The sequence below is a fragment of the Ascaphus truei genome, chromosome 5 (genome assembly GCF_040206685.1).
Source record: "Ascaphus truei isolate aAscTru1 chromosome 5, aAscTru1.hap1, whole genome shotgun sequence".
Lineage (NCBI taxonomy): Eukaryota > Metazoa > Chordata > Amphibia > Anura > Ascaphidae > Ascaphus > Ascaphus truei.
Window position 1 is genome coordinate 294,192,544 of NC_134487.1, and position 26,007 is coordinate 294,218,550.

General features: G+C 42.6%; 1 protein-coding gene across 1 annotated transcript in view; it reads right to left on the bottom strand.

Moving 5' to 3' along the window:
- Positions 1 to 8,651: 8,651 nt before the first annotated feature.
- FBLN1 (fibulin 1) overlaps positions 8,652 to 26,007 on the bottom strand; it is a 108,199-nt gene continuing 90,843 nt past the window's right edge. The window contains exon 17 of the mRNA XM_075602743.1: positions 8,652 to 10,364. Within this exon, the coding sequence (XP_075458858.1) occupies positions 10,225 to 10,364 (140 nt within the window). The 3' untranslated portion in view covers positions 8,652 to 10,224. The remainder of the gene's footprint in view (positions 10,365 to 26,007) is intronic.

The following is a 26,007-nucleotide window of genomic DNA, read 5'->3' on the forward strand; positions in this document are numbered from 1 at the left end:
GAACCATGGAGCAAGACAAGACTGGAGGCAAGGGTAGAAGTGAACACTCGCAACATACAAAGGTTTATGTTCAGCCGATGTGCCAGAGGTTAGTCTGAGAATATAAGGAAGACAGGAGCCAATGAGAAGACAGAAGAGTGGAGGCGCGTCAGCAGCGGCGGCTGCGAATGGGAGATCCGATGCAGGAGACAGGTGTGGGAAGGATCCCTGACGATGACTGATGATGCGGTACTTGCGCGCGCTGCGTGTGCATGCCGTGCACCAGTGACGTCAGCGCGTGGGCGCAACCTGGAGGCAGGACCAGAAGACTCATTATTTACCTCAGCGTGGGATGCGCGTGCGCCCGTATTACAGCGGCTGGTAGTGACTGGCGCACATGTCCTGCTGCAGGAGGCGGGGGAAGCGGAGCAGTCGGTCGCGGGTTGGGGTGAGCCGAGGAGGGCATGGTTCACGGATCCTTACACCCAATCAGGAAGGACCATGTTCAAACTGTTCTCATGTTTGCCTTTTTCATTCACAATAGCCCCTTTTTTAGGCCTTCCATACTAGTTCTTACCTACAGTGGCATTAGAAAGAAAGCATATGTCCTTCTATAAGGAAGCAATAAATTAGTGGGGTAGGGGGCTCACAGAGAGAACCCAGTGATCAAATGGGGGGGAAATTATTTGTCAAATCTTTTATGAAGCATTGCGATCTTCCATGGCAGGGAAGGGGTGACACCCCGTCTGAGATGGTTACCTTTGCCTGCCAACTTGTGTCAAAAGCATCAAACACTCATTCAATTTGATGCAGACACTGAAGGAGTGGATGCTGGACAAATGTTGCCTTGGACGATTTGGAAGCAATCCATTTTCATGTGACAGTGCCCCAATCGGCACTATCGGTGTTCAATTGAATAACCCCCATAGATTTTCTTTCTGCATGGCGTGTTTTGCTTGTAGCATTGAGCCACCGTGCGTCTTGCTGGGTAACAACCTGGTATTTGTTTGGCATCACTACCACATTTATCGCTATCAGACTTTAATCCCTGTCAGGGCTTCACCTTTACAATGGGGAGGTCACCGCTCAGGTTGATTGGGAGAGGAAATCGTGCTGACGGCTGCTGACAGAAAGCTGATAGTGCTGTTGTTGGCAGCCGCAAATTCCCTGTTTCGAAATGAAGACTAATCTTCAAACCTGGAATCAACACTGTCAAGAGATTCTGGCCTCATTCACAAATATTTTCCCATGCTCAAGCTGCCTGACCCTTTGGGTATTCAATACATCTATGTTATTGTGTGCTACTGTTTATTCAGCGGTGAGAACAACATGGAATCAGTTCTTAGCATGACATGGTGACTACTTAGCATCCCTCTCCATTCCTTTGGATGGGATTTGCTTTTCATGTGTTCACATTAAAGCAATGTTCCCCAAGTTTACTAGATGCATGTTATGTCGCTTACCTGAATATCAAGAATCTCTTCTTCTTTAACTGGGGACACGCGGCTCAGGAGGAATTCACTGGGGTTCTTCTGGGGCAGGAAGAAGGCACAGCTGCAGGAGCCAGTCAGAGAGAGGGACATTGTGCATCATAGTGACACTCCCCTCAATGATTGGCTCATCAACAATGATGCTGACAGATGCCATTTTATTTTTCCATGCAATTGTAAAATTGGCAGTAAATGGTTCTTAAACCAAGAAACCAATAGTTCCCTTCCTTTCCAGTGGACCACCCCTTACTTAAGGAACAGGGGGGGGAGGGGGCAAAGCAAAGATCTCCTAAATAGGAGACATTTCTGCTTTAACTCTGTTAAGTGCCAAAGGGCAATAAATGGCAGCAGGGTTTTTTTCAGAGTGGTTGACGGGCTAAATGATGCTTTATTATTTCTAATATAATTATTACTGTTATCAATAATAATAATAATACCATAGGGATAATATAGTGGCAACCATATATAAAGATTTTGACTGCACAATAATAGAATGGCCTATATATAAAACAGATGGTTTCCAAATTTGAGTCTGGCCTCTCAATTATTCAATCTCCTTCGTGCCTGCAGTTACAGTAAGTGTAGCTATTTTGCTGTTTTACCTAGACAAGCACAACGCCAGCTTAGATCTTCCAGGCTTAGAGTACAAATTCCCCCTTGTCTAAAATATTCAGGAACTGGGGTTAGTTTGATGGTAAGAAATTCTCCTGAGATAAGTATCATTAGCGGGTTTGAAGAACTAACATGGTCTCTTAGACACCACAGTCTCCTAACACATGCTGTTCTATCCCCAGATATTGAATGTGTTTTTGTAAAAGCATGTATTCATTGGTTTAGAATCCATTTGGAATGGCCTTTTGTATAAACTAAGATAGGCAGTATCTGGCAGCTGCAGCCTCCTCGCCCCTCCTGTTTCGGAGAGATGTTGGACCCACTGTCTTTATGACAACGGATGCAGCTCTGAAAGCTTAATGGCTAGAAGGTACACCATGGCAAGGTGCCAGCATTTCCGCGTATTACTAGAAGAATAATGCTCAGAAATCAGTTAATCAGCTTTCAGAGCTGATGGTATTATCAATGGTTTAGAATATTATTAAGTAATAGACCCTGAAGAATAGCGCTTTATTAGCCAATAATGCCATGGCTGGCCTCAGGCCTTTAACCCGTCCAAGGCATTATTAGCTAGTAATGCCCTATTCTTTAGGGATTACTACTATTATAGGCTACATAATAGTAATAATACCACCCCTCTCCAGTGCAGAAATCAGGTCTCCGCCCCCCGGTCATAGTGTACAGTAGCTCCCTAGCCAGCATAGCGTCCAGTACATTCGAGTGCCGCATGGCATCATGTCCACCAGGCATCACGTCCAGTACCACCCAAATAGCATTTGGTACCCCTACTCTCCCCCACGGATAGTGTCCAGTCCCCCACTTAAGATTCTGATACCCCCCCTTATATCATCTTGTGTCCCCCTCTGCATAGCATCTTGTACCAACTGTTACTCACGTTGCATCTGGCATCCTCTACCCCCGCCCCCCATATAGTATCCAGTACTCCCGCCCCAGCAAAAGCCGCACCAGAAAGAGGCGGTGTATGTGGCAAGGTGTCAACATTTTTCGCCCAGTACTCAGAGAATAATGCCCAGAAATCGGCTTTCAGAACTGATGGTATTATCAGTGGTTTAGCCTATAATGTACATTATACAAATGATCAGGATGCATCTCACTTGCATTTTTGCCAGAACTGTGCCCCCCATGGAAACAGAGAATGTTCCTTGTTAAAGTCCCATATATCCCCTCAAACACACCTACAAACAACATGCAGAGACACCTATGTACCCAAAATGGGCAAACCTAAGATACCTGGGAAATATGGTAATAGGAGTAATTTGCATATCCAATTTCTGGGAGTGGAGTTGTGCAAAAGTCACATTTACTGCACGAAATCTTTCGCAGCTGTCTCATTTTGAGCTCAGGTTTTCATGAACTTTCACATTGTTTTGGGAATGTGTAAAATACAATCTTTCTGTCAGATTACCGAGAGACGTCGCCAGAATAGGAAGGCCCGGTCCGGTCAGATGGTCGCAATTGCGCTAAATGTTTTAAATTGCGCTTTGTGAATATTGACACATTTCGCTGAAAAATCGCACTTCCCAACCTAGGAGAGTTGCCAGCAGAAAAGAAACATTTTGCCTTTCTAAGAATAAACAGAGATGTTGAAATATCTTAGTCGGAGGTTTCTCTATCCAAACCTATTTTTGACTTTGCTTTAATGATAGGTAATTAGCATGTAACCCTAGAGTCTGATCTACATTCCTTTCTGGGTCAACGAACCAAACGTATTATAGATCTGGTTCAAGGTCACTACAGCCCCCAGAAATGATTAGACATACTAAGACACCACCTTGTTTCCAAGACTCTTACAGGAATATAATGACAGCAAACTGAATAAACATAGTAGGCCTGGATGTGGCTTGGCCAGGGGAGGTGCTGAAAATAGGAGGTGCGCCAATATTCCCGAATCAACCTCACAAATCTGAGTGCTGTCCCAAGCATGAAATATGGTTTCATAAGGAGCGAAGGCTTTGTGGTTATCGGTGAAAGCAATACCCTGATAAATGGCAGATCCGGGCTCTAGTATTTGTTTTTTCTTAACCCCTTTCATACCAGAGGTAGCACTGTAGTATCCTACTCTTCCAATTTAGATATTGGTTACACTCAACACCTAATTAACTTAGACTTTTTGGGCGCAGTTTAACTAGAGGCCCAGGTCTCAGCTTGACTTGGCATCGGGCTGCTGATGTGCATACGTGCATCTAACTCTCTTATGCACTAATGAGCAGTAGAACTTTCTTCTCTCTATGTAAAACACAGGTGGACAGATAATAGCTTGTTCATTAAACTGCATTGCACTTATGAATAATCATTTTCAATATCTCAGGTCAGCATTTATTTTTATTTTTTTACCATTTTGGAAACAACTTTGCTGTGTTCCAGTCTTGATTTTTGGCCTTTTCATTATTAGGGGAGGGGGGTAGGGAGATGTATTTAAGTTTTACTCAAGTTGTGCTACAATGCACAAACACCATATTCGTAATGGTAATAGTAATGCTAATGCTGATACAAAAAGAGGACTTAGCCACTTTGCTGGCACCGATACACCACTATTCCTGCTGACCCTATATCGTTGGTGGGCAACTCCAGTCGTCAAACAGGTCAGGTTTTCAGGATATCCCTGCTTCAGCGCAGGTGGCTCTATCAGTGGCTCAGTCTTCGACTTGTCTTTGGCTGAGCCACTGATTGACCCACCTGTGCTGAAGCAGGGATATCCTGAAAACCAGACCTTGTGGTGGCCCTTGAGGACTGGAGTTGCCCATCCCTGCCCTATATTCTATGTCTCCCAACAAGCCAGTTGGTTTGTAAGCGCCTTGGTTCAGGGACTTCTTCCTACCTACACGTATATTTAGGGCTTGTGGTCTTATGCCAGTACTGCAATGTGTTCGGGCCTCCCAGCACATTAGAGGTTAAAGAAAATGGTGTGGTGACCCAAGTATTATGTGGTGACCACAGTGAACTTTCAGCTCCATGTTGGGCGCCAGGGCTGTGATGTGTGATCCAACAGGTCAGCAATCTTTGAATAAGCCCCATTCTTTCCAAATTAATAAGTACTATAGAACTGGCCACAGTCAAAGCAACATCCAGGATTTTCTGGTTGCATATACTGAAAACACATATTTACAGCAAAGAGAACATAAATGTTACATGCCGAGTCATGAGATCTGCACCGTTACTTTTATATTTTTATTAACATCGTTGCAATTGTGAACCCAAATTCTGGCAGCCAAATGTATACTCAACCTCTTAGTATACAATTGTAAAGCCGTAATTCCAAATAAATCTGGCACTCTCCTTTTAATCTGAATCAATGGTGTATTTTTTTTTTTTTTGTGCTTTGGATCACAGGAAATAGGTTAAAACTAGCATTTGAATGTGTGTCTTCTCTACTTCATTCTGGCATCTTCTGTCTTCTTTCTTCAGCCACCGCATGGTGGCCTCTCCTTCGGCTTCCGGTGTTTTGCCAGGGCACTGGCAATTTACAGTGGCTACATGTGTGACATTATCATATGTTACAACAAACCCTCAGCTTGCCGCCCTTCCTAATTTTGCCAACCGTGCTTCCCCTGGTTGGCACAATCGGTGCATATATAGAACATGAGGTTGAGGTCAATTTAACCGAAGCACTTTCTTTGGACGAAATTCCATTGAAAGTTGCCTATGGGTCCGCTTTGGGTATTTATTGCCCTATATAGCATACAGAGAAGAGGGCTTTGGCTGTTTAATGTGACTTTAAATCAGGGTCGCCATCAGCTTACCCAGGACTAAAGTCTCCAACTGGGCCATGTGTTATTGAGTGATGTGGTGTCTGCTCCCCCGTCAGATGCCTTTTGAGCACCCACCCTCTCTCCCTCTTTACTCCCTCCCCACTCTCACCACTAACTTTCACTCTCCCCCTCACTCTACCCCACTCTCTCACTCTTTCCCTTTCCCCCTCTCACTCTCCTCTCTTTCTCTCCAGTTTCACCCACCATCATCCCTCTCTTTCACTCTCCCCTCTCCCCCCCCCTCTATCTCACTATCCCCCCGTCCCAGGACCTATGTGTTGAGGGGGAGGTTGGGGGTCTGACCCCTACCTGGTGGCTAGGTAGAGGCCCGTCCAGATGGCCAATAGCGGAAGTTGGGTCCAACTTCTGGGTTCAGACCACTGGGCTTCCCCAATACACACACTCATCTCATTTCATCTGCTAGCGTTTCTTCTTGAACTGTGTCAGCCTACAATATGGCCCATAATTACTTAGTGGTGCTGTTCCACAGGACACCTTCCAGCACCAGAAAGTACTTAATGGCCCCTTCACGTGATAGTGTCTTGTGACATAGCACTACTTAGTAAATATGGGCCGAAATCCTTTAGGGGTCACATCTGATTCACTTTCTAGTTGGACAGCTCTGACATTAGAGATACAGGAGAGAAAAAGTAATACTTTCTAAGCATCAGCTTCATCTAGTCCCGTTCTCGTTAACGAGTTTTCCAAAGGGGCTGGATCATTTATTGTGAAATGGACAAAAAAAAAAAAAAAGTGCTGTAATGTAATTTTACATGTATTTTAAAAATGGCTATTAAATAAAAGACTAATAATGCAAACTTGTTACAAATATTTATGACACATTGTACCATACATATATTTTATTAGCTTGGCTTAAAAGTGAGTTTTAGGCCATTATTTATTGAGACCCGTTAGTGTCGATCGGGACATGGAAACTCCCATTGACTTCAAATATTGCACTTAGGTGTTTGAACAACTGTATTGAAAGGAGCACTCGGAGCTCCTCCCTCCTGCCAAATTATCAGGCACAGGTCCTGATCTCAGGACTATTCACATAGGATATATCCATTTAATAGGAGAGTTCCATCTTTCCAAATGTGCTGGTCAAAAAATGCTTGCATACAATAAGCTCACAAAATAATAAACATTAATGTTTATAGAAAAGTATCAGTTAACAGATAGCTAGCGTCGTCGTCACATTATCTTAGAAAAGAATTGCATGGTCGTGGCTGTCTAAAACATAATTAAAAAAACCAGCATATATTGTTAACAATTAATAGTAATTAGTAAAATCTCACAGAAACCAATATTCTTTTGGTGTATTTATTCTAAACCATATTTTTATTTAAATGTGGTACAGGGTAAATGAGTACTTCAGCATTAGGTGATATAATATTTATTATTAGGCCAAATTTAAAAAAAAAATAAGACAAGCTTTCGAGAGTTCTCTCTCTTCCTCAAGTCAGATAAACTTGTAGAATCCTTAGTAAATCAGTACAACACAGGTGTTGAATCCAAAATTGTTACCTTGGAGGTTACATCTGTGTTAAACTCATAGAATCTTTGGGAAATCAGTAACCTCCAAGGTAACAATTTTGGATTTAACATCTGTGTTTTACCGATTTACAAAAGATTCTATCAGTTTAGGTCAGATTATTGCTACCTTGGAGGTTGCTGATTTACAAAAGATTCTATGAGTGTAACACAGACGTAACCTGCAAGGTAACAATTTTGGATTTAACACCTGTGTTGTACTGATTTACAAAAGATTCTATAGGTTTATCTGACCTGAGGAAGAGCGAGAACTCTCGAAAGCTTGTCTGATAATATATCAATTTTTACTCCAAGTAAAAAAAGGGATCACTTAATACTGAAGTACTCGTGTATGTACTATCGTACCTGGACTAACACAGCTATTTCTATGTAAATGTAGCAAATAGAAAACATGGAAATGGAGCGTTTAATCATATGAAATGAATTGACTGTATTGTTATGAAAAGGTATCATTTTAAACAATATGCATTTGAGGCGTCTGCGGAAGCGAAGTGGTTGAATGTGCATCCTACTATCTGTGGATAGTTTATTAACATTACAAATATATAATTTCATTACAACCGAATTAGACATGGCTGCCCTGGCAAACGTGTATATTGTATCAGCTTTCAAATCAATGGCATTTTAGGCTGGATTGTAATAATAATAATTGTTGTTTGTTCTTTTAAAGCGCTTTACAGCGACATTTTGCAGACACAGTTCCTGCCCCGTAGAGCTTACAATCTATGTTTTTGATGCCTGATGCACAAGGAGATAAGGTGGCTTGCCCAAGGTCACAAGGAGCCAACACCGGGAATTGAACCAGACTCCCCTGCTTCAAACTCAGTGCCAGTCAGTGTCTTTACTCACTGAGCCACTCCCTCTCCCTTTGCTTGTAGAACGAAACATATTCTTTTGCTGCCAGAGGGGGTTTGCAATGCATTGCGAGCAGCACAGGGTGCCCAAATAAAGTATCTGCTATCTTTTTCTGCTTAGAACTCAATTGTGTTGCAACGCGCTACCCTCCTACTGTATAACCTGACAGTTAAAGCTCTAAGGTTAACGTTCAGTGATTTGTTTTTGTTTTTTAGACAATGCTCAACTAATTATGAGCAAGACAGTTATCTGGGGGCCCACAGGTTTTGAGGGGGTGGTCTTCAGAACAGGATGGATAATATCCCACCCCCAGGTAAATAGGAACATTGGCTTAGATACATTGTTCCACCAAAGCATTAACCCTTTATTAATTCTCAGTGACACGGATAAGGATTCATTACAGCTCTGTTTATTTGTTCTAGGTCCTTATGAAAAAGATGCAGAACCATCTCATGTAAAAAAAAAATACATTCTTTCAGTACTGCGGCTTCTGGTTTATATTGTGTATGCTTTGGTCTGGTGCACAGGAGATGTATTCTTTTTAACATCTTTGCTTATTTTTCTAGTCAAGCTTTTCCTGTACTGTAGTTTACCACCTGGAGCTTAGGAAGTCAATCTTACAAGTATAATCAGTTAATGTCCTTCTGAGGGGTTCTGCTGCTAAGCCAGAGTCCACACAACTGATGCAACCGCCATGGGGGGGTAAGAGAAACACGTCCGCTTTTACAAGCAAGAGCCTGTCGCCCTAAAATTAGATTGCATGGTTGCATTACTGTGTATTTAACATACAGTATGTGTGTACAATCATTTCATGCAGTCATTTTAGCATTGTGCTTGGTGGGCTTGTATCTGGTAAATGTTCTGATGTAATAATTTCATATGATAATGATGCTGTGTTGTTTTCTGTTTATTCCCATGTATTGTGCCCTCTTCCAGCTTTGCTTGCTTTAGGGCAGGGGTGCTCAACACCAGTACTCTGCCCCCCCCCCCATCCTCTCCCAAGTGGTCAGGTTTTCAGGACATCACAGCTTCAGCACAGGTGGCTCAATCAACAACTGAGCCTCTGATTGAGCCACCTGTGCTGAAGCTGGGACTGACTGAGCCACCTGTGCTGAAGCAGGGACTTATTGAGCCACCTGTGCTGAAGCAGGGATATCCTGAAAGACATGTGGACTGGAGTTGAGCACCTCTGCTCTAGGTCACAACAACATGCTTCCTCTACCGCACGCTCAGTGGTCAGGGAGTAAAATATATGGAGACAGCTATTCTACGTGACTAATTCTATATTCTATTCTCTGAATACAACCCATAAAATAATGTCATTGAAATAATACAACCATTAACTGATTGTTCATGCAGAAAAAGAATATCAAAAACAGTGAGTGCGCCCATGACCCTATATCTGCGTTAAGTTAGTGCTCCATGTTTGCCTATATTGTATTTTTATTTCCTTTAACCCTAATTTGAGAACGTTTGTGTTCGGTTTGGGCCTGGATGGGCAGGAGACATTGAGGGTCATTTAGTAAAGCTATGTGCATCATTTACATTCTGTAGCCATAAGTGGGAGCCATGCACTCCACATCGATTTACAGATTACGAGCTGTTTTAACCTTAAGGCTTGGTACCATTTAGTAAATCTGGGCCGAGGGATGCAGATCCCTTATGATACACATGAAACATAGCTGTATCATTTTTGTTACCTATTTATTCTTCATAAATGAACTACCAGACAACAATGAAGCTCTTCCACTTGAAACGGTTTCCCTACGAAAGCTTTGAGGCAGTTCTGCACTATGTATCTATTCAATTTCTCTCCCTCCTACCTCTAATTGACTATCCAATCTAATTAGATGATGAACCGTGTGTTAGGAGCGGTTTCGTGGTACATACAGGCACGCAGCATAATAGGGCGTGTGGTAATGTGTTAGTTGGGAGACGCCTGCCTGTCTTTCCAAACGCCTTCTTTAAAACCAGAATTCAGAGACAAAGATGTGGACATTGACGATGTTACGATGGGAGACGACTCCACCCAGCACATAGTTCATCTCCAGTCTCAGGACAGCATGGAAGGGTCCCACTATGGGCTTCACTTGACGCACAACACCTGGGTGAAGACCAAAAAACAACAGTCACTGAGGTGAACCCAAGGACGCAACATTCAAAGTAGCCCTGACTGCCTGTTTGTAGGGTAACACATCGGTGTCTCCAAAAGATGTACCTGCCTAACGGTTTTGCTATGGTTTTCTGCCTTTCGGGGGTCATGGCCTTACCATCTAGTGTACCTAAAATTCCATTAAATGATCTAGTAAATATCCCGTATTTATTTTTCTATTATTAAGCACTAATAATGTACATATAATTTTACAGTCCCAGCCCTGAAGAGCATAACATCTAATTTTGTCGCCTGAGAAATGTAGTGACTGGCCCATGGTCGTCCCAAGGAGAGATGGTACTGGGTTTTAAACTGACATCTTAAAGACAATGTCCTTACCACTAAACTACGTCTTGAGCCACTAACATCATTTTATTTTAGGTGACGGTAGCTTGAGAAGTAAAAGTCCATCAATTACGATACCATGTTTTTTTTTGTTTTTTTTCCCCATAAACGTAATATCTATTGATTTTATGAGTAAGTGGGATACAGAAAAGAAAGGGGTAGGAGACAAAATAAGGAAGGGGAGAAAAGAAGTACAATCTTTTACAAGTGGATACACAGAATTCTATTATAATTGACGACAAGAAAAGAATGTACGATACTAGGGGAGGATATTTTATTCCCTGAATTGTTACCTCCCACAGAATCACAATAAAAATTCTTTAGAAAATACAGCTGAAAGAAAAAGCACTCCAGAGTTTAATTCAAGTGATTATATATATAGTGCTAGTCTGGGCTGCCAAGAGGGGGGGAGAAAGGGTACTGGCGTCCCGGGCCCCCTGCGCGGCCGGGCGCCAGTTAATAAATTTAAAAAAAAAAAAAAAACCCGGGCGCCGGGCTCCCTGTGACAGCGCCGGAAGTAGGTTAAGCTTCCGGCGCGCCGGCATGAGAGGGGGGGTATTGGGGTATTTTTTATATATATTGGAGGGGTTGGGGTCATTTTAATATGTATTAGGAGGGTTGAGGTCATTTTTATATGTATTAGGAGGGTTGAGGTCATTTTTATATGTATTGGGGGGGTTGAGGTAATTTTTATATGTATTGGGGGGGTTGGGGTAATTTTTATATGTATTGGGGGGGTTGGGGTAATTTTTATATGTATTGGGGGGGTTGGGTAATTTTTATATGTATTGGGGGGGTTGGGGTAATTTGTATATGTATTGGAGATATATATATATATATATATATATATATATATATATATATATATATATATATATATATATATATATATATATATATAATATTATATTATATTTTATATACACCCACATTCCCAGTAAGATCTATCTATCTTACTGGGAATGTGTATGTGTGTGTGTATATATATATATATATATATATATATGTCATTGGTATGGAGATTTGCACTCACGTTTGTTAGAAGGCAGATGCTTGTCCCATATGAAGCATATAGACATGTAGTAACCAGGGGGATCCTGATGACAAAAGACAGCACAATAATCCAAAAAGTGTGTATTGTGAACACAGGGCCGCCAACGTTTCGGTCCTCGTAGAGGGCACTGCCCTGAGGAAAGTCCCTCTACGAGGACCGAAAAGTTGGCGGCCCTGTGTTCACAATACACACTTTTTGGATTATTACTGCGGTGTGCTGTCTTTTGTCATCAGGATCCCCCTGGTTACTACATGTCTATATATATATATATGTACAGTATATGTATGTATGTATGTATGGGGTAGGTGGGTTTTTTGTATGCATTTGTGGGGGGGAGGTTGTATATATTTGGGGGTGGGAAGTTTTTTGATATATATCTTGTGGGGGGAATTGTGTGTAGGGGGGCGGAATGAGTGAGCGTGGGGTAATTGACGGAGGGAGAGGACAGGGGGTGAGTGAGGAAAAGAGGGAGTAAGAGTGAGAAGCAGGGGAGAGAAATACATGTGAGACGGGAGAGTGAGAGGGGGTGAGACGGAAGGGAGAGAGATATATGGGATGGGGGGGAGAGAGGGGGCTCGTGAGGTGGGAAATGGGGGGTGGGAGGGGTGGCGGGCAATACCGCCGACAGAGGGGGGGGGGCCTGCTCAAAATGTTTGTCCCGGGCCCCACGATTTCTGTTGGCGGCCCTGGTGCTATTCATGGTATAATACCATTAGCACAACAGTATAGAATTTTAGATTTCAGCTTTTGATATACTTTAATACTTTAAAGAGGCAATCCAAGCAATATGCTACTTTTTTTTTAATAAATCTGTTCTGTAGTAGTAGATAACACTTCCTTTTTTTTAATTATTATTATTCAACACATAATGCCATTTTAATTCGTTTTAATATAGTGAGCATCCTTTGATTTCTATAGCAGGTTTTAGCCCACCTCCCCAGCAGTGCAAGATCTTTACAACACTTTCCTGTTTGTGATAACTTGTTGCTACTATTCCCTGCAGTTTGAGCTGCAAACTGTAACAATAGATAAGGTTACCGTAGTAGTATAAGAATACATTGTAGCTGCTGAGTTACACTGATTGAAGGATTAATTGAAACCGAAAGGCAGACATTTAGTGAACCCTGGGAAGCAGGATCTTTGCTGATCACTCGCGGGAGAATGAATCGATCGCCCCCAGATTAATCGTTTTCAATAAAAGATCATCAAACTCTGTCTATATTTTAATTTAAAATATATATATATATTAATAGTTTTTAAGTGCCGCATGGATTGCCTTTTAAAACATATCTTATCGCATGTTTAACATAAATTCAGCTATCAGAAAGAGAGAGAGTTTCAAATTCAGGATCCTTGCATAGCCTAGATTGGTCTATCAGGCTTGCACCACCTGTGATTAATTAGGTGTTTTGGGATCAGAGTTTTGGGGTCAGAGTTTTAGGATCAGAAAAAACTCTTACCAGTTGTAGCCAACACTTGTAATGATATATTGTTGCTAGTCTGTGTAAGGTGCTCCCAAAGGAAAAAAAGTTACCTTTATTACATGAATACAATCTTACAAAAAACGAAATGCTAAAAAGAAAACTGCAGTGATCACTAAAACGTGTTAAAATGTTACTGGGGCTGAGAGATTAATTTCTTTTCATTGGATTGAAGCAGGGGTCTACTGCAGGGGGGCGCAAACTTTTTTCCCTGCGCCCCCCTGCCGGCTGTCCCCTCACTCCCGCGCCCCCCCCAACCCCAACTTACCCTCGCTCCGGCGTAATGACGTCACGTTGCCATAGCAACGTGACGTCACATGACCTCGCAGCGTGATTTTGATGCCGCGTTGCCATGGCGACGCCGGGAGGAAGCCGCCGGAGTCACGGGTAAGTATGGTTTACAGAGACCCTGCAGCTCCCCCGGCATTTAATTTAAGTGCCTTCGGGAAGCGCGCGGGGCCTCTGTAAACCCCGCGCCCCCCGTCGGCAGTCTCGCGCCCCCCCTGGGGGTCGCGCCCCACAGTTTGCGCACCGCTGGTCTACTGAGCTGAATCCCATTAATTTCAGCTCCGGGGAGCACCTGCGTCCTCAGATAGTTACCTCTGTAGGGTGTGTTCTGGTAGCTGCTCCAATCGGCTACCAGGATTCATGTCATGGAATTTCAACGCTCCTGCGCACTGCGAGCTAATAGGAAGCTGTGACATCACCATGTCTTTAAACCCCAGCTGTTATATTTTCAACAAAAGACAGGTGACTGCCTGCCTGGGTGTCTGACTGACTGGGTAGTTGGATGACTTGGGTGGGTGACTGAGTGAGTGGGTGGGTGACTGACTGGGGGGGGAGGACGAGACTGGCGGGCTAATTCCGCGACTGCTGCCTGGAGCAGGAGGCGGATGCGGGGGAAGCTGGGTTGGCACACGGGGGAAGCTGGGTGGGCGTGCGTGGGGGAAGATGGGTGGGCGCGCGCGGGGGAAGCTGAATTGGCACGCGCGGGCTCGCAATGGTGCTTCCCCTCCGTCTCACGTTGGGAGGGTGCGGGGGGGGGGGAGAGCAGGCCCACAGGCAGCAGGCCGGACACCCTGCTTCCCTGCGCATGCGCGCCGAGACCTCGGCTCTCTGCATGCGCACGGGAATCGCCAACATTTTTTTTCCTGACTTTTTAAAAAAATATATAAAGCGGGCACGGCAGCGCAGGGGGCCGGGCCCCCTGACTCACGGGGCCCGGGACGCCCACACTAGCAGACCCCCCCTGTTGGCGGCCCTGGTACGGGGCTGAAATGAATGGAGTTCAGCTCAGGAGTCTCCCTGCTTCAACCCTGTGTTAAAAAATGAAAAACTTAAAATAGCATGAATTGCTCCTTTAATGATTTCAGCTCATTAGCCGGGTTACATCTGGAAACCTAGGCATTAGAAGTTAAATTGGAACCCGTGTCTCTTACAGAACCACACAAGGTTCCGCAGCACACAGGCTGAAAACAGCATGGATCAGGAAGGGAAGCATTAAAGCTGCAGTTCAAGCATATCCTACACGTGTTTTTTTGTTTTTGTTTTTTTAATCAGCTCTGTACTAAGAGAAAATAGTTGTAGCATTCTAATTTTTTTTAATATAATTTATTATAATGTAACAAGCATTCTTTGTTTCTAGAGCAACCATTTACAAAGTCACATCCCCTTCCTCTTCTGAAACAGGCTCTGGCACACCCCTTTTTGAGCCCTGCCCTCTCTAGCAGTGCACCTATTGCATCTAGTGACTGCCTGGTCACATGATCTTCCCCACAGAACTTTGCATCTTGGGTCTTCTTCTGCTGCACAGACAGCCATTTATTGAACCCCTGAGCCGAATCTTCCCGATCGGTTTTTTTTTAAACAGCAGCTTGAACTGCTGCTTTAATACGTTGTCAGTTTAGCACCAATTCGAACTCAGTTTTGCCCCATACGTATTTGCTTGTTATTTGGAGTGCAGTACACATAGGAACCTAAAATGGGTCTGCCCATGTTCTTATCTGCTGTAAAACATCACACCCCATTTGGTCCTTGGCTTTCTTGCATATACAGGGTAGCCGTATGTCTACCCCAAGCATGTCTGAATTCCCTTACTGTATCAGCCTAAACATAGAGTATAATGGGATGGAATACAAAAAACGAATTGTGGACTGAGAGATGCTGTGAGGCAGCCTGCCTACCAGCTGTAAGTAAGCTCCTGCATCGCATGCAGATACACATGAAAATTATGTAATGATGTATCCAAACAGAATGAGATATCTGTGTCCATCTGTTGAATAGCAATAGGCTGTCATGGAATTGGACATATCTAATAGCTCTTTGACCGATCAATGACATGCCAACTCTCACAGATTTTCTGCGTTTCACTTATACTTAGCATCATAGTCTCATATATTACAATGGAGTCTCACTGATAAAAAGCTGCATTTTTTTCCCCATTAAAACATAATTTTTGTTGTCCTCGAACCCCCAAATCTCACTGATTTTAGCTCTTGCAGGTGGAAATATCTGGCAGTGTGAGGCTGCCACGTGATGGGAGTTTACCCGCACACTATGTGAAATAAACAAACAAGTAGTAGAAGGAACATCTCAGTGTAATGTCAGGGCCTTTAATGTGGCTCAACCGGGTTCATATCCTAATACCAGCGCTCCTTGTGACCTTTGGCAAGTCACTTAATCTCCCTGTACCCTGAGGCACCAACATTAGGTGGTCAGCCACCGCCGGCAAAAACTGTCAGAACTACATAAGAAAAAAATATATTATTATTATTGTTAAATAATTGAAAATAAAAAGACATTGACTGCTGCCCTACGCTCACATGAAGTGTTTTGTCTGTGAACTGCCAGGTGGTAGTGTTGTGATTTCACGGAGACACTTCAGAGGAAGGATTATCGTCTGTATCCCTGCTGAACCCAGGAGGTTACGTCTCCGAAAGAACACAGTTCTCAGGGCATTTGTGAAGCATTCGGAGGGCAGTGCAGTGAGAACGAGATGGCTTTAGAGCTCAAGGCGGAGATAAATGTTTGCTTTCATTCCCTGTCAGCGCCTTTTCTCTAATTCTCTGATGACATTCGCTCTTTGCTCTGTTTAAACACTGACTGACATCTCCAGCATGCAGTACAATAGCCCTGCTTTCACCACTTTCGTTTAGATGGCTGTATTAACCCCCTTCAGAGTAATATATTGCAGTCCTCTACGGCAGTGACGTGGTTAAAACTCTTAATTGCCAAAGTGGCTTGCAATGACTTATGCAGCGATGCGTTGCGGCAGTAAAGGGTATTTTTTTTAAATTATTATTACTTTTTAAGAGATCTTTATGTGGTGCTGACATTACAGAAGCACAAAGAATTCCTGCTGCAAAGAGCTTATAACAATGTAATGTTTATTACAATCAGTGTGCCAAAAAGTGGGGAGTCTTCAACTGAATCTTTCAACCTTTCATTCAAGAATTATAAGGAATGTAACAAAAATTGCAAAAGGGCAATCAAATTAGCAAACATGGATAATGAAAAAAGGATTGCAATAGAAAGTAAGATCAACCCTAAAAAGGTCTTTAAGTAGCTTAATAGCAACAAAAAAAACAAGAAAAGAGAATATAGGACCCTTTCAGTGTGAGATGGGCAGGCAGATTATTGGAGATAAGGAAAAAGCTGAGGTATTAAACAAGTTCTTTGCCTCTGTGTTTACCAAGGAAAGAATCAAGTTCAATAGTAGTGCCGCGGGAGGAAGCCACAACCTCCATATTAATGAACAATTGGTTAACTGAGGAAGAAGTTCATAAGCGGCTTGGAAAAATTAAAGTAAATAAGGCACCTGGCCCCTATGGCATACATCCAAGAGTTCTCAATGAGTTAAGCTCAGTAATAGCCAAACCATTACATTTAATATTCAAGGACTCCATTTCCACAGGCTCGGTACCACAAGATTGGCGTAAAGCAGATGTGGTGCCTATATTTAAAAAGGGAGCTAGATCACAACCAGGGAATTACAGACCTGAAAGCCTGACTTGAATAGTGGGGAAATTACTTGAAAGTTTAATACAAGATAGTATTCAGGAATACCTAATGGAAAACAAAATTATTAGTAATAGTCAGCATGGATTTATGAAGGATGGATCATACCAAACTAACCTAATTTGTTTCTTTGAGGAGGTAAGTAGGAATTTAGACCAGGGTAATGCAGTTGATGTGGTTTACTTGATTTTGCAAAGGCTTTTGATACGGTTCCACACAAGGTTGGTGTACAAAATAAAGCAAATTGGACTCCGTAATAATATATGCACCTGGATTGAAAACTGGTTGAAGGATAGACAACAGAGGGTTGTCATAAATGAAGCTTTTTCAGGTTGGGCTAAGGTCGTGAGTGGAGTACTGGGACCCCTGCTTTTTAACTTGTTTAATGACCTTGAGGTTGGCATCGAGAGCAAAGTCTCCATCTTTGCTGATGATACTAAATTCTGTAAGGTAGTAGAATCAAAGCAGGATGTAATTTCTCTCCAGAAGGACTTGGAGAGACTGGAAACTTGGACAGGTAAATGGCCAATGAGGTTTAATGCAGATAAATGTAAGGTTATGCATTTGGGATGCAAGAATAAACAGGTGACTTACAAATTAAATGGGGTAAATTTGGGGAATCCTTGATGGAGAAGGATTTAGGAGTGCTTATAGACAGCAGACTTTAGCAATAGTGCCCAAAGTCATGCAGTATCTGCAAAGGCAAACAATATCTTATCTTGCATTAAACGGGCAATGGATGGAAGGGAAGTAAACATAATTATGCCCCTTTACAAAGCATTAGTAAGACCACACCTTGAATATGGAGTACAACTTTGGGCACCACTCCTTGGAAAAGACATCATCGAACTAGAGAGAGCGCAGAGAAGAGCCACCAAATTAATAAAGGGGATGGGCAATCTAACATATGAGGAAAGGCTAGCTAAATTAGATGTATTTACATTAGAAAAGAGGCGTCTAAGAGGGGATATGATAACTATATACAAATATATTTGGGGACATTGCAAGGAGCTCTCAAAAGAACTATTCATCCCAAGGGCAGTACAAAGGACTCGGTGTCATCCCTTAAGGTTTGAGGAAATGAGATTTCACCAGCAACAAAGGAAAGGGTTCTTTACAGTAAGGGCAATTAAAATGTGGAATTCATTACCTATGGAGACTGATGACAGATACCATAGATTTGTTCAAAAAAAGGTTGGACATGTTTTTAGAAAGGAAACGTATACAGGGATATACCAAATAAGTATACATGGGAAGGATGTTGAACCAGGGAGTCATCCGATCTAGCAGTGCACCAATTGTATCGAGTGACTGCCTGGTCACATGATCTTCCCCACAGAACTTTGCATTTTTGGTCCTCTTCTGCTGCACTCACAGGAGAACAGATCGATCGGCAACTTAGCTAATTACTTATCATTGTGTGGATTGTATTGATGCACATATTAAAGGGGGGGGGGAATAATATTTTTTAAAAAGGCAGCTTTAAAGCAGCAATACTACATCCCCCCGTTTCCCCCCCTTATTTGTATATGTAGAGTATGTGACAATTAATAATTCTACATCCTTACCTAAGCTGGCAATCGTTTGGTGCTCCTTTTATAAATCTGGGAAACTTCTGATTGTGTGCCTAACAAAATGGCCACCTTCTTTGTGCTGCAGTCTGTGAAATGCTGCAGCTGATATATAACATTATATTACTAAGTGTAACACATTGTTACAGCTTTCAGAGTAAACACAGCAACCAATGAGTTTGTGATACTTTGTTGCCAAAGGGAAGAGTTCAAAAAGGTGGGTGTCGGAGTCTGTTTTAAAAGAGGAAGTAGATGTGACTTTCTAAGTGATTGCTGTAGCAAACAAAGAATGATCAGTACATTAAAAAAATCATTAACAATGGCATTAGGTGTTTAAAAAATGTAGACCGTATTTTCTAATACTACAGAACTAATTTATTTAAAAAAAATATATGATTTTTCAAGTTTTGCTGTTTTAAGAGGAAAGTGTTTGACTCATGTATTCTGCCTGTATTCGTGAATGCATGTAAGCCTTGGAAAAAGAATGAATGGGTTCAAAAGCAAAGAGAATGTCAGTGACATCATCACAAGAAATGAACATGTCCATCGTTGGACAAAGATGGAACTCTACCAGATTCCAAGGGATATTAAAAGACCAAGCTGATGACCAAACGTAAGATGGATGGATAAAATTAGGGAACTCGTTGGAGCAATTTATGGAAGGCTTGCAACTGCCGTCATTGGGGAGGCCTTCATCCAGCAGTATATATTGACAATGGCTGAAGATGATGAGTATATGTGTGTGTGTGTGTGTGTGTGTTTTTATATATATATATATATATATATATTATATATATATATATATATATATATATATATATATATATATATATATATCATACTTTTATATAAGTTATGGTGGGTGAAAAGGGCGACAAAAACCCTCCACCGTGTAGCATATAGCAAATAAAAAGATCACTTGTGAGCATATTCACATGTGCAGGTCTGCAACCCTGACTTTCACCATTATCACCTAGCATACAGTGCTTCCACTGGTGCGCTCATTTGCATGTCTTTTCCCAGAATCCCTTGCCGTAGTGGAAGCACTGTATGCTAGGTGATAATGGTGAAAGGCAGGGTTGCAGACCTGTCTAAAACATGTGAATGTGCTCACAAGTGATCATTATGTATGTATATATTTATACATATTTCTGCGCTAGGTGAGTTACACTGATTGGAACTCTATTATGAGTTCTAAGAAGCTTGGTTTGTACTCCTATCTTGAAAAACAATATAGTTATTTTGGTTCTGTGAATTCACTGCTTTCCACTAGTTAATTCCTGAGGTCATCTTTGTTTTCTCAATAGAGTCAAATTAAAATGTAAATAAATTATAGACCTGAGTGATACCTGAGCTCAGCTCCAGAGAACCCCACAGGGCCAGAATATTACATGGGTTCAATACTTGGAAGGTACAGTATTATTAAACGTATAGGTAAATTAATTAATAAACAAACAACCATAAATAAATCAAATAAAAATGGGCCGATGGGAGTGCGGTTTAACGAGGAGCCGTTTTGCTAGGAAATTGTAACCCATTTATCTGTAGATTTCTGGTAACAAATTGATTTGCTTTCTCAATATAACCAGGGGGTATGAGATATTATCTCACAAGTTCAGCAAAATAACACCAATATCACTGATCTCCCGGTCTCTTCTGTATCATTTCGTGTTTTTGAAATCAGATGCCTGTACTTATCTCCGGGCTCATCTTTCCCTCTTTAAAGATTTAATTACAGTTCAGCTTTTCTTTCTCTGAAACATGCAGGGCCCTCTGGGCACCAGCGGACTGGAATTTAGGATTCTTTTTTTAATTTCGTTTTCTTAAGGTGCCAGTTGCTATACTTGCCCTCAACGAAGAAACGCCGCGGTTTGCTGGTAGAAAGAGTTGTGGCTACTGGTAATTGGATTGCTCTTTGTAGTGAGCAAACTTTTGTCATACCTGCCAACTAGCTCTAATTCAACCATGTAATGATCAAGGCCAGTCTGTGCTCAATTGAATCTTACTCAATTAGGTCAAAGTTACTAACAGAACACGCAAGTGATGATACAAAACCAGGACTGGATCATTATCACACTGCTGACCTGGTGTTATTAAGCAGTTATGACTGCTCAACGTTTGGCAGTGAAGGAGTCTTTTAAGAATAGAAATAACCCCAGCACTCAAGGCATGAACAGTACATTTCACCCTCCACACACACACACACACACACACACACACACACACACACACACACACACACACACACACACACACACACACACACACACACACACACACACACACACACACACATTTTTGGGTGTCCTTTCTCTCTTTGTTGTCAGTGATGTACATGACATGAGACTCACTCCACTAAGTACAGAGATATTGGGCCATCTTAATTAATTATTCAACGGAATTATCCCTAAAGTGGCTTACACCCCCTATCTAAAATAACCCATAAGGTCATCACTTTCTAGTAACTTCCATGGTGCATTACCTGGGGCTACTCCTTGCCAAGAATCCAATGGACAGTGAAATATGATGGGGTCATCTATTAAGGACAAATTTAATGTTGATGCTTTTCTAAATTGGGTCAAGACTTGGGGGGGGGGGGTGGAAAATACCCTAAGATCCTTGTGTGAAAATACAGATCCCAACACAGTTTTCTTTGCCGTTCCAAATATCATTTATTCTTGAGGCAGTTTACAATACCAAGTTTTAGGCTACGTCCATAGAGGGGGGGGGGGGGGGCGTGCTGAGCAGCGCTGACACTGAGTCTCACCTGCTCGGTCAGGAGCGATTCCATGGACTGGCAGCCAGCGTGCGCGATTGGGGGGGGAGGCGGGAGGGGCGGGGGGAGGCGGGGCAGTGATGTCGCCGGGCCAATAGCCCGCGAAGTGCCGACGTCAACGTCACGGCGTCGACGTCATGACGTCAACACACTGCTTCGTGCTGATTGGGTGTTTTCAGCCGACAGCGCGCTGACAACCAGTTTTGGCTGTCGGCTGAAAATCCCAGCGCCTCAGCACGTCTGCGGACTCTCGCGGTAGCCCCCTCTAAAGACATCCTTATTGAGGATGACGGGGCTCCTCCCTCTATGGACGTAGCCTTAGTTAGTATGGGCAAGGACAGTTTAACAATGGAGAACACACTTGGGCTATATATTTTTCTGTTCTAATGCATCTCTTCTAATACAGGATTCATATAGTAATTCCTAGCTACAAAATGAACCTACTACTTTTAAGCAGTAATAAGATTAGAAAGCCGAGAGCTGCGTATAATAACAATAAGAATAGATAAACAAAAGCTTGGCCATATTCTTATCTAAACCTTGGGTACATGAAATGTTATGTACCAACTCATGTTCCGCTATGTCTCATAAACAATCAAATGTTTACCCTAACTAGATGTGCTTCTTTCAAATCAATCTTACAAACTAACATTACAGAATCGAGTCTGGGTAAGAAATGGATACAAACAGACAACATGGATTCCCAATCACTTGAATTCCATTTACAGGGGGAAAGGAACCAACTTATACAAAATCAACTCACACTAGCAAGGCCTACAATATACATGTAATTTGTGGTATTTGTCTGTTTGGAAATGGGAGGAATTGCATTGCTACTCTATGTAAAACCAGTAGTAGTTACATGATAAATATTGCTGTCTCCAACTGCGGAGTTGTGTCTCATTATTTGGATTTACACTAGCTTACTTTAGCCAAATCGGACTCTTCTTCACATAACACTAAGCCAGTCGAAGCCTACACATTTCCACAACATGCTGTTTTTCATTTGAATTAAATTGCCACTTTTGAGTAATGTAATTCAGAATGTCAGATGCCTTTGCATATTTACATGCTGCTAATAACACTTGGGTATTTTTACAGTATGCATGACACAAATGAAAGGAAACCTCATTGAGTTTTTTTAGGTTTGGGCCAAAACCTATGCAAATATATCTAAGTTCATATGTATCAGTTTTTGCACACAGGAGTTAGGTTTAAAAAAAAAAAGAGAGAGAAAAAACAGCTTAAATTCAAGTGAGGTTTGGACACGTTACAAGCATTATGATCAGTATGAGGGGTACCAGTAACCTCAGAGGGAGTGTGCTTATCTTGGTTTTGGCATACGTGAAATACCTTCAGAATTTGCCTGATTTTGGCCCCAAGGCAAACCCGAAGTTCTTTAAACTGACAAAAACACAGCTCTCTGGAATCACTCATTCTTAAATACTTCTAACAACGCTTGGCACTAATACGTTAGGAATCGAACATTTTGGCACTGCTTCCGTCAGAGTCTTAGCTCTATGGTCAACCCTTGTATCACTCAGCTTTCCAGGCACAATTTGATAAATACATAAGCAGTGCTTTTGTGTGCAGGTTTCTGATATGTAGCTATTAAACATGAGGTAGTTCACCGGGGCACCATGTCTGTTAGAACAGTACAGATTTGTGCCGGGGTCATTTCCTTGGTTCAGTCCCATCATACTTTTTTTTTTTTTTTCCTTCTTGAGGTTTAAGCTTTTATAAAATAAACTTTTTCTAGCGTTTCCGATGGCGAGGAGGAGCAGAGCGGTTGGGAATGTCGCTGCCTTGGAAGCCGGTGAACAGTTTTCGAATGCCACTGGCTTACAGTATGCCGGAAAACATCTGTCTACAGTACGTAGAATATTACATAGACAAATGTTTTCAGGCATAAGCCAGCGCGATTCGGAACTGCGTTCACCGGCTTCCAAGGCAGCGACATTCCCACCGCCCTGCTCCTTCTCGCAAACGGAAACTCCAGGAATTGTTTTTTTTTTTTTAATAAAAGCTTAAACCTCAATGACTGAAGCCTTTACAAGAATGCGGACAAGTACTTTTAATATTTCTTGAAAGTTTTTATTTATAACGGGGCCTCTAAGAATGGTGGGTATTATTCAGATTGTTTTCTCTCTCGCCCAATGATGGTGAAATTCACGACGTCTTTGTCAGACAGAGGTGTGTAGGACAAACACAGCACGGCAAAGAAAGGCACTAAACAACAAGTCTTAAAAGGGGCAATCTTAGGGCCGATGTGAACTAATTCCAGTGACATTCTTATTATTGTTTATTTGTAAAGCGCCAACATATTCTGCCACGCGGTACAATGGGGGGGGGGGGGAGTACAGAGATTTGATCATAACATGAACAGTTACATACAAATGTAGCCCTGGTAAGAAATGGGGCTATAGTTCTATCCTCCTCCTGGTATAATCCCTGGTAAGGGCAGGTTGCAAGGAGTTATCATGGGTTTCCCCCACTTCAAGCACTGTCCTGAGTGGTGGAGGTAGGTCACCTGACCCTGTGTCAAAGCAAGAGACACAGGGGCGGTGCCTGTTGAGATCATAAAAGAGCAGTGCATTTTCTATTTAGTGTGTGTGTTCTGTCAGTCTGACAGTAGTGATAGTGAGTTAGGAGGAGAGTAGTGATCAGCTCATGAGTAGAGCTGATCTAGCTACAGTTAGTGAGGTGGAACCAAATACCTCTCACCCTGCTTAGGGGGTGAGGGAAGAGCTAGCCCCACTCTGGATGCCTTTGGTCCACAGTGGCGGCAGGGACATCACAAGGGAGAACAGTTAGTGGACTGTGCATCAACTGTACCTGTCGGGTGCTGCTGCCCAAGAGAATAAAGAGACTGCTGCTTTTAAAGATAATCCTTGTGTGAGACTGGAATCTCTCAATCCCTGGGAGGGGGATTTCTGTGGTAAGGACTCCACCCCGCATTCCTGGGGCCTACTATAGATGGAGGCGCTGCACCATTGAACCAGAATGAAGGCATCCACCCCAGTAACCTGTTCCTGTTATCCCCCATGTCATCGCGGGAGACTCAGGCTCTCCTGTTGCCAGCAGGTATGCACCACACAGAGACACCTAGCCAGACCCCAGAACACCTTAGGGGACCCGATCTGCGATTAAGGGGGGGGGGGGGAAGATGGGCTAGACAAATAAGGCCAAACATGCACAAATGGATACAAAGAGTTAATGACGGACCTGCTCGTGACAGTTTACAATCCAGAAGAAATTAGGGGAAATGTTGAAACAAAAGGTAAGGTGTCTAATTGTGAGATGGATAATGCCTCAGGATGGAGTATTGTCCAGCTGCACAGCTGGTCCCATTAAGGTTTGGGGATGTTGGGTAGTATTAGATAGGGCGGAGATTGGTCTAGCTGCCCAGCTGGTACCAATAGGGTTGGCGGGGGTGGGGAGGGTGTTAGGCGGTTTGCTAGATATCTATGAAAAGGTGAGATTTCATGGAGTTTTTAAATGACTGAAAACTGAAGGAGAGTCTGATGGTACGTAGTAGGGAATTCCAGAGAGAGAAGCAACATGGAAAAGTCTTGTAGGCGGGAGTGAGAGGAGGTGATAAGGCAGGAGGAAAGACAGATGTCGTGAACAGAGCGTAGGGGGATTTTAGGTATATATTTAGGGATGAGGGCTGAGATATAAGGGGGGAATAAGTGACAGAGAAGCCCAATGCTACATCCAATATGACAAAAATACACAATAAAATACTTATATATTCTCTTGAAAAAGGGTAATTTCGTTTAACCCTTTGGCCAAAGCATTGTAAGCCTGCAAGGCAGACCCAGTTCGCAGGTCCTAACACTACCAGATAAAATACTACTATACCTCTATTAGGATTGTGTGTTGTTTGTTAATATAAGGGGGGCAGCATCGTTGAGAGCTTTGTAAGTTCGAGCTAGGGTTTTACTTCTTATTCTGGAGGATATGGGAAGCCAGTGTAGGGATTTGCACAGCGGAGCAGCAGAAGTGGAGCGGTGAGTGAGGTAGATGAGTCTGGCAGCACCAATTTGGATGGATTGGAGATGGGACAGACGGACAAGGGGAGTGTCAACTAGGAGAAGGCGGAACAAGATGGGTGAGTGAATTTGAATTTTAGTTGCATCATGAGTGAGAAACGGGCGTGTCCTGGCAATATTGTGGAGGTGTAGATGGCAGGACTTCATGGGGGTCTGAATGGGAGGTATGATGGAGCAATCAGAGTCAAAGATGACCCCCAGACAGCGGGCTTGAGGTGTTGATGAGATTGTGGTATTATTGATAGTGAGGGCAAGTTTAGTTGTAGGCGTGGCAGTGGAAGTGGGGAAGAGTATTA